Source organism: Rhagoletis zephyria, unplaced genomic scaffold, assembly GCF_001687245.7.
Source record: "Rhagoletis zephyria isolate East Lansing unplaced genomic scaffold, Rhagoletis_zephyria_1.1 Rzeph_scaffold_00043, whole genome shotgun sequence".
Lineage (NCBI taxonomy): Eukaryota > Metazoa > Arthropoda > Insecta > Diptera > Tephritidae > Rhagoletis > Rhagoletis zephyria.
Window position 1 is genome coordinate 378,738 of NW_016157127.1, and position 15,164 is coordinate 393,901.

Sequence of the window (15,164 nt, forward strand, 5' to 3'; positions counted from 1 at the left end):
ATGGCAGCCCAATCTTAGTAATCTTAAGTAATATAATGCAAAAAGTAAAAGTTGCGCACATTCACTCTGGTATTCCACAGAGTTTCATACTTTACCCTCTTCTCTTTAGCATGTTCGTAAATCATATTTTCAATGCATGCTCATATGCCCGTTTACTAGTGATGAGCGATATTTCACTACTGGTGATTTTATCACTGTGATTTAAAAGTCTATACGCCTCTATGTCTGAATTTGGCATCCCCTCCAAACTAATACTATATAAAATGACGTTGAGCAATACCACCAGCTCCATCAGAAGTGGGGAAAGACCTCTCTGAGCCGACATGGATATCATCGGTAACAAAAACCGCGAAGTCTGTTGTACCTTTTCCAAGTGGGATAAGGAAGCAAAGCGAATGGGTCTGGTGGTAAACGAGGACAAGACGAAGTATCTCCTGTCAACAAACAAGCAGTCAGCACATTTGCGCCTTGGCACCCACGTCACTGCTGACAGTTATAATTTCGAGAAAGTAGAGAATTTCTTTACTTGGGAACCAGCAATAACACCGATAATAATGTAAGCATGGAAACCCAACGCAGAATCACTCTTGCCAGCGTGCTACTTTGGACTGAGTAGGCAATTCAGGACTAAAGTCCTCTCTCGACGTAGGAAAACCACACTTTATAAGTCACTCATTATGCCCGTGCTGGTATACGGCGCAGAAGCATGGAAAATGACCACATCCGATGAGGCGGCTCTTGAAGTATTTGAGAGAAAGATTTTGCGGAAGATTTAAGGGCCTTTACGCGTTGGCGATGGCGAGTACCGCAGACGATGGAACGATGAGCTGTATGAGCTTTACAAGAACATGGACATAGTGCAGCGAATTAAAATACAGCGGCTCCGCTGGCTTGGTCATATCGTTCGAATGGACACCGACGCTCCAGCTCTGAAAGTATTCAACTCGGAACCCGCTGGTGGTAGCATAGGAAGAGGAAGGCCCCCACTGAGATGGAAAGACCAGGTGGAGAAGGAAGAAACGACTGGCGTTATTTGTTGAACTCGGCCAAAATCGCTTAAGCGGTTACAGCGCCAAATAAGAAGTAGAAGAAGATTTAAATGTCGCTTATAGTGACTGCTACTGCTAGGCCACAATGTCAGTGACTGGTGATTTTTCTACTCGCATGATATTTCGCTGGTAATGAAAATCACATTTGGCAATAGCTAGTCAGTGATTTTGCTCTATGCTTGTAGAAATGGTGATTTTACAATTTTTAATTAAAATTAAAAGTACTAATAATTAAAAGTACTAGCGATCATGATAGCCATAAAAAATCACTGTGATTTAAAAATCGCAATCACTATTTTTACTGATACTGAAATATCGCTATTTCGCCCATCAATACCGTTTACATGCTTATGCTGACGATGTTCAGCTTTATCTCTCTGATCGCACTGGCATGGTTGAGGACATCGCGTATCAACTAAATTATGATTTGCGTTCTATGCTAAGTGGTCAAACGAAAGTGGCCTGCTTCTCCTTAATGCTGGGAAATCCTATGTGCTTTCAATATGCAAGGATAAGATTCAGCCCTTTGAGATTTCTCAGCTATATCTTGGTGCTGATGTTTCCACCGAGTGAAACACCTCGTCTGTTGTAGACTTTTTGGTGCTGAATCCAAGTCTGGCCGCAGAATTGTCCTAGAACGTCAGAATTTTAAGATATCCTAACCTCAAAGTGCCCAAAAACGGTTTTTTGTGATATTTGAGGTTATATTATGAAAAAAATTGCATTTCTACTTAGGGAATCATTTAGTACCACTCTTCCCCTTTAAAATTCATTTTTGTTTGTTGCGGTTCGACAGCTGTGGTCTACATAGTGGTAAGCAGAGCGCGCTTTCACTCCGCTGCACCTGGGTATTATCTATATATTAATACGCTAACATGAATTTTGTCTCCGTTCGCTTGGTGATTCTGCCGAACCGATTTCCAAACCAAGAACACCATTGGTTGAAAATTACGGCCTAAACCGTCGTTTAAACATTTCCTTATTTGTGTATAGATGTTGCTGCAACATGTTCAATTTGACATGTTTCGCATGTTGTTTCACTTCGCATTTGAAATTAAACTTTGAAATGAAGATAAATATGAAGATGACGAAATAAATGATAACGACGAAGTCAAAAAAAGAAGGCAAAAGAAAGAGAAGAAAGGCAAATGGAGACAATGACAGATACATAAGAATTAGGGTAACTGAAAGGGTAAGAACATTTCTTGAATTTATGAAGTGAAACTTCTTTAGCGGCAGTTGGTTGGTTGGGAGTAAATTGTCAAATTCAAGGGGAATAATGCACATGGAAGTGGAAATACGAAGAAAAGGATGAGGGTGAAGATCGATATTGTTATCGATATAAAACTCGATATTTTTATCGATATAATAATCGATATTGCTATCGATATTATTATCGATATAATAATCGTATTGTTATCGATACAATAATGGATATTGTTATCGGTATAATAATCGATTAAATAATTGGTTTTGTTATCAATTTAGTCACTTATATTGTTAACGATATGTACAATAATCGATACTGATGATTATTATACTTATCGATGAATTAATCGATTTAACAATGGTTTTATTTTTCTATATGTTTATGGATATTGTTATCGGTATTTTTATCGACACAGTTATCAACATGGTTATCGATATACTAATCGGAAAATGGAATGTGATCACATCACATTTTATCACATGATATGAAGAGACATCACATGATATTAACTCACATAATATGATATCTCACCACATGATATCACGTGACTTGACATTATATGATATGACATCACATTATATGGCATGACATCATATGACTTGACATCACATGATATGACATCGTATGTCATGACATGGCATTACATGACGTGGCATCACATGATATTACATCATATGGTATGACATCATATGACATGACATTAGAGGATATGACAACACATGACATGACATCCTATCACATCACATAAAATCACGTCACATAAAATCACGTTATCGCACCTCATCTCATCTACGTGAATAGAAAAAGAAAGGGATATAAGCAAAGATGTGAAAGATAAAAACAAAGATGAAGACCAAGGTAAAGTTACCGATTTCAAAACCAAAAACACCGTTGGAAAGGTAATTTTCTGTAGATGAGGAGAGTTTTTATAGTTTCGAAATTGGTTGAAAATCGTCGATTAAAAATTTCCATATTTTTGTATGGTTGTTTTTGCAACCTGTTCAATTTAAGCTGTTTCGCATTTTGTTTTACTTCGTATTTGAAATTTAACTTTGAAATAAAGATAAATATGAAGAAGAAACAAGTAATAACGATGAGGACAAAAAAGGCAAAAGTGAAGATAAAGGCGAAAATTGAGATAAAGGCGAAAATGGAGACAATGAGAAATACATAAGAATTAGGTTAACAGAGTTGAAATTTTCCGATAGGAATCGAAATAAAATCAGCCATAAAGGTTACTGAAATTTATCGAATCATCGAAGTTTATAATTATCGAAATTTATCCATGCTTATTAAGTTATCGCAACGTATCGATTCATTCAAACTGATCAATGTTTACTGAGTTGTCAAAATTTATAGACACAGAAACTTAGTTGTCCAAATTTACGGATAGTTCTCGAGCTATAAAAACGTGTGAGATTAACGAAATTTGTTAAGTTAAAGAAAGGTATCAAGTTATCGATATTTATTGAATTGTCATTATTTATAGACTTAACAAAATTTATCGAGGTGTCGTAATGCATGGACTTAAGCGAAGTTTATGGAATTTTCAAAATATATCGATTTGTCGAAATTTCGAGCTTATATAAGCTTATCGATTTATCACTGCTTATCGAATTTAATCGTCTTAACAGAGTGTAACGAGTTATCAAAATGTTTAGATAGTTTTCGAAAAATGTGGAGATGTCAAAAGTAAAAATTTATAAAGGTATCCAAAGTTTTTACATTTTTGAGCTATCGAAATTTATCGAGCTATCGAATTTCACATTTATCGAAATTGGTCGAGTTAACGAATTTTGTTGAGTTATCGAATTTTAGTGTTCTTTAAATTCATCGAACTTTCGATATGTATCAAATCATTGAAATTTATCGATAAACTTGAATCTATCGGGTCAATTCCAAGTCCTGCCGATGTCCTCCAAAGACCTTCTCAGATAAAAAAAAATTTAGTTACGTTTTAGCAAAAGATTTTCCGGTTAGTTAATTTGTACCGTATAAGTAAGTTACGTGTTAAGTTAGAAAACCTCTCCAAGGCTTCTAAAACTAGAAAAACTGTCGAACTTCGACATTAACTGGCACCCTAGTTATTATTATTATTGTTGCGATTCGATTTTTCTTTCACGATATATATCAATTTTAATGTGCAATACTTCGGTATTACTTCGTAAGCATGAGTCTTCATAGCTAATAAAGCACTGCAAATATACCAGCAGAAATACTCTTCACATGTGTACATGAGTAAATGGAACATATATTTTAGACATAGTTGCCAACTTGGTGCTTTAAGCACTAGATTTAGTGCTTTTTGAAATTTAAAACGCCAAAAAAAATTACTTAGTGCCTTTTTTTGTGCTTTTTTTGAACTAATATTACTCCGTGATAGTTAAAACTTGAAATAATTTGAAATATTATAAGTTGCGGTGTCTCATGAAGATGCGCAATTTAAAAGAATATACAAATTTAAATTCACTAAAATACAACCATGGTTGATAAAAAGCTGAAGTTCCAAACCCACCTTGTTGAATTCTAGGCGCATTGAAAATGCTAATACGCAGGTAAGTTAAGTATTCCTTTTTCTATTTTCTAATTTTTTGTACAAATTTTGATTTTTTTACCACCTGAGTAAAACACATCGTTTCTTGGTGCTAAATCCAAATCTGGCCGCACAATTTCTCTAGTACTAGAAATTTAGATATCCTACCCCCAGATTGCCAAAAATACGGGTTTTTGCGATATTTGAGGTTATATAATGTATTCGATTTTTCTTTCTCGAGTTATACCTCCTTATTCTAGAACCCGAATTTTCGTAATTCGTAATTCGTAGCTACGCTACGAAAAACGATAAATCCACATGCTGCAACCCTTGCGAAAACATGTGCAGCATTGCCAGCTGTCAGTTGTTTTTCGAAGATAGCTGTATGAAGAAAAACAAAGTGGAAAGGAATTAAAAAACACTCATGAAACGCTTATTTATAGAATTTTTTTTTGATTTCACATATTTTGGTGGAAACTATGGATTCCATTGCGTTTGCAATTATAGCAGCGGAATAAGGGCGCGTTATGCGAATGATTTCACAAAGATATGCGGAGCTGTCGGGCATAGTAGCCATGGGCGCGTCTATGTCAGCTTCTGGTTGAATTGTTGAACGACAAGCCAAAACTCCTCCTATGCCTGAAGAACTGCTTCCCAATCCAGTTAATGCAACAACAGCTTCTTCCAAGCCATTGAAAACACACACTTTGTTAGGTCCACCACCTATTGCGCTTGATTCCGCCTTCGGCCGCGCTTAGGGATTATAACCCTTACTAAGTAGAATTCGCCTTTCTGTGTTGCCGGAGAAGAGGGGCTTCCGCATAGCTATACAACATTTATTGTGCATATCACTCCGGCTACGCCACAGTANGTAAAACATCAAAATCTTGACAGAAGTATTTTTTTTACATATTTTAAATCTTTTAAACATAAACAAATTAAGAATCGCGTATAAAAACTGAAGGTGGATGGGANCTAATCCTTTAGTTGCACGTGTATATTAAAGATTTTGGATTCGGGTTATGCGTTTGGACACAACAACCGAAAATCATTGTACAAATAACTAAACCGGATCCAAGTTTCTCGATAAGAGGCATCAAAGNTGGCGTGACAATGAAAAAACATGTTTTACATACTCTAGATTACAACGTCCATGAGCGGATGCTTAAAAACTGTTTTTTTTTTTTTAAGATAATACCACGATTTTAACAACGACGAAAACTCTAATTTACGAAAAGTTTAGAGCGAATTGCTAGCAACAGCCACTTCAATACACTAAATGCCTTAAGAGAATCGACTTGTTGTCTATAACGAAACGAAGATGGTTATGCATACGAATGCACCAATTTGTTTTTTGGACTTTTGGCCAGGGTTTTCCAAAAATTGGCCACTGGGCATTGTTACGAATTTCGAAAGTTCGAAAATACGATTCGGATTGCAGCATACTATTTCTACGATTCGTAGTAAATTCCGAATACGAAAGAGTTGCAGAATAGGGGTGATAGTAGTTTCAAAAGTATTTCGGTATTACGTCGTAAGCATGAGTCATCATAGCATGTGTATAGGCTATTCGATCGTTATGAGCGAAAACGTTTTGTGTATTGATTTATGTATGTATTCTTGTAAATATTGTTAATTTTTTGCTTTTGTTAAATACAAACTGTTATGAAAAAGCATCCTTTGATTAAAAAAAATTTGGTGCTTTTAGTTTGGTAAAACACCTTTTTTCCAAGTTTTTGGTGCTTTTTAAAAATCAAAAGTTGGCAACACTGATTTTAGAGTACTTAAAAAGATAGGAACAAAAAAAGAGAACATCATAAGTTTTAAGAACTGAGCAATGTTACTCAACAGCACTCTGCTACATAAAACACTGTTCCGCTTTTCCAGAGTACTTGAGCGTGTTGATTGCATTCAGTAGTATTTGAAAACTTCATAGTGTATCGAATGAAACAATTCATTTATGTTTTAATTGTATTGAATTTATTTTACTGAGCAACTCAATGTCGCTTTGTAGGTTCTTTTACAATTGAATTCTTAGCCTAACATATTGGGGTATTTATGGGAAATAATTGCTGCATAAGCATAAATAATATTATAAATAAATTGAAGCTTAAAGTTAGTTTGTTTGACGGTTTGGCACGTGTGCCTGACAATGCGTGAGTTCTATATTCAAAATATTCAAACAACTGAAATATGAAACCCTTGTTGTTATGAATAAATTAAATAATTATAAACGTTAAGCATGGTCGACTTTCAGTTACACTACACCTCCTTTTTTAAAAGAATGCTCATACAGAGTTTATTGTATGAACATTCCTATTTAGCAAGTAATTAAATATAATAATAGTTTATAAATTTATTTAAACTTAAAAAAAATAGTTTTAATGATTATATATCTTAATTCTATTTTTATGTACAATTTGGGTTTTTCCCGTTTTCTTATCAGTTATAGTTACATTATTTTTAAAATCTATATTATTAATTTTAAATGGTCCTTTGTATTGTGGGTCCAATTTGTGCCCTGATTCGTTTTTTAGCAAAACTAAATCACCTATTTTAAAGTTATAATCTAAAACTTTTTTATCAAAATAAGATTTTTGTACTATCTTAGCTTGTTCTATCATATCCCTTGCTCTTTTATGAGATATTTCTAACCTAAATCTAATTTCCTTAGCGTAATTATCTAAATTATAAAGTGGGCTTATTTTGTCAACCTGATCAAATTGTTGAAACCCATTTGGAAGTTTTCCAAAAACTAACTCGTATGGACAATAGTCATGTACAGTTGATGGTGTTGTATTAAAGCAGTATGTAAAATACTTAAGCCACTCATCCCAATCACTTTTGTCTATCGATACATATGACCTTACATATTGGTTAAACGCTTTATGTGATTTCTCGACCGTCCCTAACGTCTGGTGGTGGTGGGCGGTTGATGTTAGTTTTTCTATATTTAAAAGTTTGCATATTTCTTCTAAAAGTGAATTTTTATATTCCGTGCCCATGTCCGATATGAACGTCTTCATAGGACCGTAGACGAGAATAAAATTATCAAAAATTGCCTTAGCTATAGTTTTTGCATTTTTATCTTTAGTTGGTATTGTCACTAAATATTTAGTCATGTCGCATATTATCGTGACTGCGTATGCATTTCCATTTTCTGACAATGGTAGCGGGCCGATTGTGTCAACGAATATTGTATCAAATGCCTTGTTTGGTGTTGGCGTCAAAGTCATTGGACTTTTTATATGTTTTGTGACTTTGGTTATTTGACACTTATGACAATTCTTAACATATTTCGTGATTGTTTTAGTCATGTGTTTCCAGTAATAGTATCTTTTTATTTTATTCAAGGTTCTTGAAATGCCACAATGACCTCCTTCTGCCGGGTCATCATGATATCTTTTTAATATACTTTCAATTGTTTTTGCATCTTTATAATTTATTTGGGTCACCTCATTCAGTAGCGCTACTTTCATTTTAATTAATTTCTTATTGCCCATTTCTTTAAATTCATTTATAGAGACAAATTCGAAAATTTTCTCACTAGGTGCCACTTGTAATTTGTCAATTGAATGCTTATCGGCCACATCATCGAGCCTAGAGAAAAATTGACCTAAGTCAAATTTCCCTTTAACAAACAAATCATTGATTTGTATATATGTTTTAATAGATTTACCCCGTTTGATATAGCATGTCTTGGGTGTAATCTTTAATTTATAGTATTTTCTCACGTCAGTGTTATTAATAGGTACATATATACTGGGCTTATCATATGTATTAGATTGATGCGTTTTAATTGTGTTTTGATTAAGAGAACTTTTGTTTGTCATAGATCTTGTTTGCATTTTGTATAAAGTGTTATTTTTAACATTTATATCTTTTAAATCGTCAATTGTAATGCGTGATAATGCATCCGCAACATAGTTGTCTTTTCCCCTAAGGTACTCTACCACAAAGTCATATTCTTCAAGATCAAGTCTCATTCTAGTTAGTTTTGAGCTAGGGTTTTTCATTGAAAATAGGTAAGATAGTGGCCTATGATCTGATCTTACCAGAAAATTTGTTCCGTAAATGTATGGTTTAAAATATGTTATTGCCCAATGTATGGCGGTTAATTCTTGTTCAATTGTTGACTTATTGCTTTCTCCTTTTGTGAAAGTTCTAGATGCATATGCCACCGGCAATTGTTTTCCCTCATATTCTTGTGTTAGTACAGCACCACATGCGTGTTTGCTTGCGTCAGTAGTTATACAAAATTGTTTGCTGAAATCTGGGTACTGTAACAATGTAGGACTTATCAATGCCTTTTTAAGGTGCTCGAAAGCATTATTACATTCTAGTGTCCACTGAAAAGGTACTCCTTTCTTTGACAATCTAGTGAGATGTCTTGAGTATTCAGAGAAATTTTTTATAAACCTCCTGTAGTAGTTACAGAATGCTACAAATCTTTTCGCACTATCTGCATCTGTAGGTATAGGGTAATTTTTAATTACTGAAAATTTTTTGTCGTCGGGGAGTATGCCTTTGTCAGTGCACTTATGTCCTAAATAAGTCACCTCGCGCATAAAAAATGAACATTTTTCAGGATGTAATTTTAAGTTGTGCTTGCGACATAGTTCAAAAACATCCGATAGGTTTGATAGCATGTGTTTCTCAGAGCAACCCAGGACTACCAGGTCGTCCATATAGAGAAATGCTTGTTCTGGTTTTAAACCGCTAAACGCAATTGTCATCATTCTTTGAAATGAATTAGGGGCAATTTTTAATCCGTATGGGAGTCTAGAAAACCTGTAGGATCCATTATTTGTAGAAAAGGATGTCAGGTCTCGTGAATTTGTTTCTAGTGGTATTTGATGGAATCCTGACATAAGATCCAAACAAGAAAAATATTTAGCTCGACCTAATTGGTCTAGGATGTCATCTATTCTTGGCAGTGGGAATTTATCCGCTATTAATTTTTTGTTAATCTGCCTGTAATCTATTACTAACCTCCATCTTTTTTCAATTGAATTTGGAAGTGATTTTTTCTGAACTAATAAAATAGGACTATTATATTCGGAACATGATGGCTCTATTATTCCATCTTTTAACATTTTTGAGACTTGTCTTTCAATTTCTTCTTTGTGAGTGTGTGGTATACGGTAGTTCTTAATGTATACTGGGTCTGTATCTTTTGTCCTTAACTTTTGTGTGTAAAAATTGTTTGATGTGATTGCTTCTGTTTCTAATCCAAAAATATCGCTGTACCTAGAACATAATTCCGTTAACGTTTTTTCAAATAGTTTTGGAAAATTTTTCTTTAGTGTATCTAAAATTTTATTTTTTCTTTCTGTTTTGTTTTGATCACTTGAAATTATGTTATAGTCAGTGAGATTTTCTGATTGAATTCTGTTTAGTTTTACCGTTACTGGTCTGTCATTTGTGTTAAGAATTCGTATGAATGCATTTTCAGATTTTACCAAGGTACTTGCAATGAATATACCTGTTTGTATTTCTTGATTAGGTATCAGTACTTCTTGAAAAGGAGTAGAAAGTTTCACCCTTCTTATAACTTCTGACATAGCTGGGAGTGTTATGTCATCGTTACAAGTAGTTATAATTGGTATTTCAATGTGCATTTGGAATTTTTCTGGTCTGAGGGTTAGGAAATCTTGATTCTCATTGAATTCAAGTAGACAATTGTATTTTTTCATAAAGTCCATTCCAATAATGCCATCACACGGTATTGGGAAATCGTTTTGTACTACATGAAACTCGTGTGGTATTAAGTAATTTTTAAACTTTAAATCGAAAAATGTTGTGCCTATTGAATTGATTTTTCCTTGTCCAATGCCTTGTAGTGTTGTAATGTGTTTTTTGTTTATGTGTTTAAGTGTATCTTGGTCATGTTTAATTATGGAAATGTCTGCTCCTGTGTCAACTAGTAGTGTTATGGCGGTGTTAGTGTGAGCAATTCTGACTTGTATGTAAATGCTAAAGTTAAGGTTAAGATTGTATATTTTGTAGTCCGAGTTTATCTTAGGGGAATGTCCGGGTTTTCCGAACTATTGTTGTCTGTTTGGGTCATTCTAATATTCCTTGTATTACCTCGGTAGGTATTTCTGTTTTGACCTCTATTATTATAGTTATTTCCACTATAATTGCTGTTTTGGCCATTGTGGTTTCTTTGAACATTGGTTCTATTTTGAAACCTTCTTCCAAAATTTCTATTGTTTTGGAATCTGTTGCCAAATTGTCTTTGTCGGTAGTGCAAAATGGTATTTTGTTGGCCTGTAGCTTCTGTACAACTTCCAACAAATTTGCTTATTACTTCATTCATGTCAGTAAACTGACCTGCTTCCATAATAAGTTTGACTTTTTCTAATGTGCAATTTTTAGTTATTGCCCTTACGGCTGCTTGTGTCGCATATTTACTTGCCAAATTTAAGTTTATGCCGTCATTTATATATGCATTTTCTAATGATTTTGTTAGTGTTTCTATTTCATTGCAGTAATTTGTAGCAGTTTTGCTACTTTGTCTTATATTCATAAGTTTTGCAGTCACTACTTCTACTGACTCACCTTTTACGGTGGTGCGTAGTTTGGTACTGATTTCCGCAATTGTATTTTCATTGTCAATCAAATTTCTCGAATTTCCTTTAAGTTTAGTCTTAATTAAGGAAATGGCTATTGCCTCATGTTCGCCTTTTATCGCATCAACCAGAGTTAGTGCGTCAAGGAATGAACGTAAATTTTCTGATTTGCCATCAAAATCAGGTATAAGCTTTGTTGCTGTATTTATAAATTCTACTACTGTCTGTGTCATTGTGGGAGTTTGTATAATTTCTTGTAGTGGTGTAAATGATATTTCCTCGTGTAGTGACGTTGGGATATCTATTGTAATTCCTTTTCTTGAGGCTACCGTTATGAGTTTTTCCCTAATGTCAAGAAAGAATGTTTCAGCTGCTACTTTATGACCTTGTGTAAGTCTATTATAGTTGACATTTAGAAAAACTCTAAGTTTTTCAAGTGTGCTGACTAGGTTATTGATATGTTTATTAAGTGTCTCTGTCTTTATTTCCCTGTCGTTGTTTAGGCACTTATGTGTTTTCAAAAATTCCTCTCTAATTTGTCTAGCTTTAATTAATATTTGGTTCCAGTCCATTACCTTTGGTTGAACCTTTTATTGTAACAGTGGGTAATAAATTTGTTAGACTTGGTCTAAATCATTGCTTCTACTGGCTGTATATTTTTTTTTAAGCACCTATTGTGCATTCTATACAATTTAAAGCAAATATTTGCTGCTAAAAGGGCTACTATTACAAATAACAAGATGGTTATAACTTCCAAGTCGGGGGACGTTACGTCAACTTTGTTGATAACATTTGCAGTAGAGTCTACTGTTTTTACGTCTAATAGACCCATTTTAGGCCAAGTTTGTAGTATTTGTATTGGTATGTCCAGTTTTAAATTTTTCTAATTGTCTCCTATCATATAAGTTTTTTAAAAATTTTATGTAACTATAACCCTCTTTTTTTTAATTAATTCTTATTTTAGTAAATTTTTAATTAACATTTATTTATTTTTATTGATAAAATTTTGGCTTAATATTTAAAAAAAAAGTCATAAAATAAATTTTTTTTTTTTTTTTTTTTAAAAAAGTAAGATTGAAAGTAACTTAAGAAATGTATTGTATATGTATATAAAAAAAAATATTTTTGCCACGAGCGAAAATTCGCTTACTGGCCCTATGAGTGCGGATTGACGCACATCAGTTTTTGTTTGCTTATAATATAATTTATATTTTTTTTTTTTTTTTTTTTTTAATTTTGCTTTCTATTTACTAAATACTGCTCCATCAGGAATTCTACCTCTGAGATTCTACTCCATATTTTAGTTGCTGCATCCCATGGTGGTGGCGGCCTTGTATTAACTGTTCTTAGTAGGATTGCCTTCTCCCGTTTTAGTTTTTGCATGTAACCTCCTCTTCTTTTTGGCTTTTGTGCTTTTGGAATGGTAATTTCATCTGTTGTCTTTCTGCTGGTTCTTTTTCTATATTCCTCGAGAGTTATTGGTTGTGGTCCTTCCTTCATCACGCAGCTGACGGATCTTTGTGGCTGATCCACGTCAGGACAAATTAGTTTTAAGCTGACTGTCCGTCAGGCTTTTTTGTTTGATGATTGATTGATTTTTTTTTTTTTGGCTGATCAAGTCAAAGTGCTTTTTAGTGCATAATTTTTAAGCACAAAATTTTAAAAATGTTGCAATTTAAGCAAACCAGGATTCAGGCTGATCTGTGCAGCAAAGCACTAGACTGCCACTGTGCAATTCAAATCTAAGCACCGGTTGGCAGGATAGCTTTTTTGCAAATTAATTTTCGCAAAAAGCTGGCAGGATCGCCATGTATCGAATGAAACAATTCATTTATGTTTTAATTGTATTGAATTTATTTTACTGAGCAACTCAATGTCGCTTTGTAGGTTCTTTTACAATTGAATTCTTAGCCTAACATATTGGGGTATTTATGGGAAATAATTGCTGCATAAGCATAAATAATATTATAAATAAATTGAAGCTTAAAGTTAGTTTGTTTGACGGTTTGGCACGTGTGCCTGACAATGCGTGAGTTCTATATTCAAAATATTCAAACAACTGAAATATGAAACCCTTGTTGTTATGAATAAATTAAATAATTATAAAGGTTAAGCATGGTCGACTTTCAGTTACACTACAATAGCAAGTATAGGAATACTTATACTACGTTCAAATTGACGAGTTAAACATGTTAAATGGGCTTGAACCAGTTAAATGAACAAAACGTGTTTATAAACAGGTTAAATCGCATGCAATTGTTGTTGGAAAATTTAACCAGTTAAATCATTTAACTCGTTGGAAAACCAGTTCAGCGCAGAGTTGTATCAGAAAGCTTTCTGCTTCAGCCAATCAGAAAGAGCCAAAAGCTTTCATTTGACACGCCAACGTTCAAAAAATTAATATTCTCAAAAATAATATAAATGAAAAACTATCAAAAAATATCAAAATTCTATGCATGTCTGCCCGCCAAAAAAGAGGCCAAGGCGGTGATCAGTTATTTCCCATCAGGTCTCATCGTACGCAGAGATAAATAGTGCATACATACTTAACATTTTGAAGTGTCTAAGTAATACGTGTGCGTTAATATCATGGAGCAGACGTCCACACAAAACAAATAGAAACACAAAAAATTTATTTTGAATATTTTTTTTTTTAATTATTATTTGAAATCAAACAACTGTCAAAGTTAACTCCACATGTTCAATGTGGACGATTGTGTTTTACAAAAAGCTCTTGAACGTAATATTATAAAGTTTTTTTCATTTAACATAATGTTAAGAAAAGACATACATTTTCCTTTTATTCCAATATACATATACTAAAAATATTGTTTTATATTTAAAAAGCACCGACGCCGACATTTCTTGCCGGACGCTTCAATGTTTGGAAAAAAGTTCGAATCTTACATATGCGTGAAAATTTCTCAACTGGACCTCGGATTTCAGTCAAGTTTGAATTTTTGCGTGAAAATTTGTGGGTAGAGAGGTTTATAGATTTAAAAGGGATTCTGAGAACTTTTTTTGAAAAATTAATTTGAAAAATTTTATTTTTAAGCAGTCTTTTTTACAAAACTCATTTTTTCTTAAAGTATTCGACGAAAGTTGATGAATTTTTTTTGTAAGCGTAGTGACATTAGAGCTTTAAAAAAATATATTTTTATAATTTAGGAATTTTTTTTTTTTTTAATTTAAACATTATAAATATTCAAGGTTGCCTTAAAAAATTGGTTCTCAATGAGTGTTTTCCATTTCGTTTACATTTTCGAAAACTGCATTTATTCAAGAAAATATTTCTAAAAAAAAGTTTGTTAGATTTTTTCTGTTTATTACTTACAGCAACATTTACTAACAATTGGCTCATATTTGCGACTTTTAACATAACTTTGTATAATAATGACGGCATTTGTGGTATTTTTAAGGCATTTTTATGAAAAACTTGGTATGTGTTAAAATAATCTGTTCAAGTCTATGTTTTTTTTGGGAGTTCACATGCAACTGTATGGTTCTAGCGCCATCAGTCAACCATAAGAATGTAAATTTTATGTCTAATAATTACACTGGTCGACGGCCAAAATTTACCAGAGACGCCGTTATGAAATTCGTATGTAAAATCACCCCCTGATTCCGAAAATCAAGGTTATTTTTAATTTTATGGTACCGTTTTTGAGATATTTGCAATTTACCGTTTTTGCAAAAAAAAAAAAAATTGGGTCCACTTAATCATATATATCTCAAGAACGAATTAAGCAATTCCAAAACGGTTTGAAGCTTTTAAAAGGTAATAAAATTTTCTATAA

The 15,164-nt window shown here is 33.3% G+C and overlaps 2 protein-coding genes across 2 annotated transcripts in view; both read right to left on the reverse strand.

Annotated features, from left to right (window-relative positions):
* LOC108367308 (Zinc finger protein ush) overlaps nucleotides 1–15,164 on the reverse strand; it is a 628,184-nt gene that overhangs the window by 363,627 nt on the left and 249,393 nt on the right. The window lies entirely within an intron of this gene.
* On the reverse strand, nucleotides 6,698–12,299 carry LOC108367358 (uncharacterized). Its single transcript, XM_017621955.1, has 2 exons — nucleotides 11,052–12,299; nucleotides 6,698–8,488 (listed from the first exon to the last, which is right to left on the reverse strand). Exons 1-2 carry the CDS (start codon nucleotides 11,937–11,939, stop codon nucleotides 8,468–8,470), a joined length of 909 nt encoding a protein of 302 aa, XP_017477444.1. The 5' UTR covers nucleotides 11,940–12,299; the 3' UTR covers nucleotides 6,698–8,467.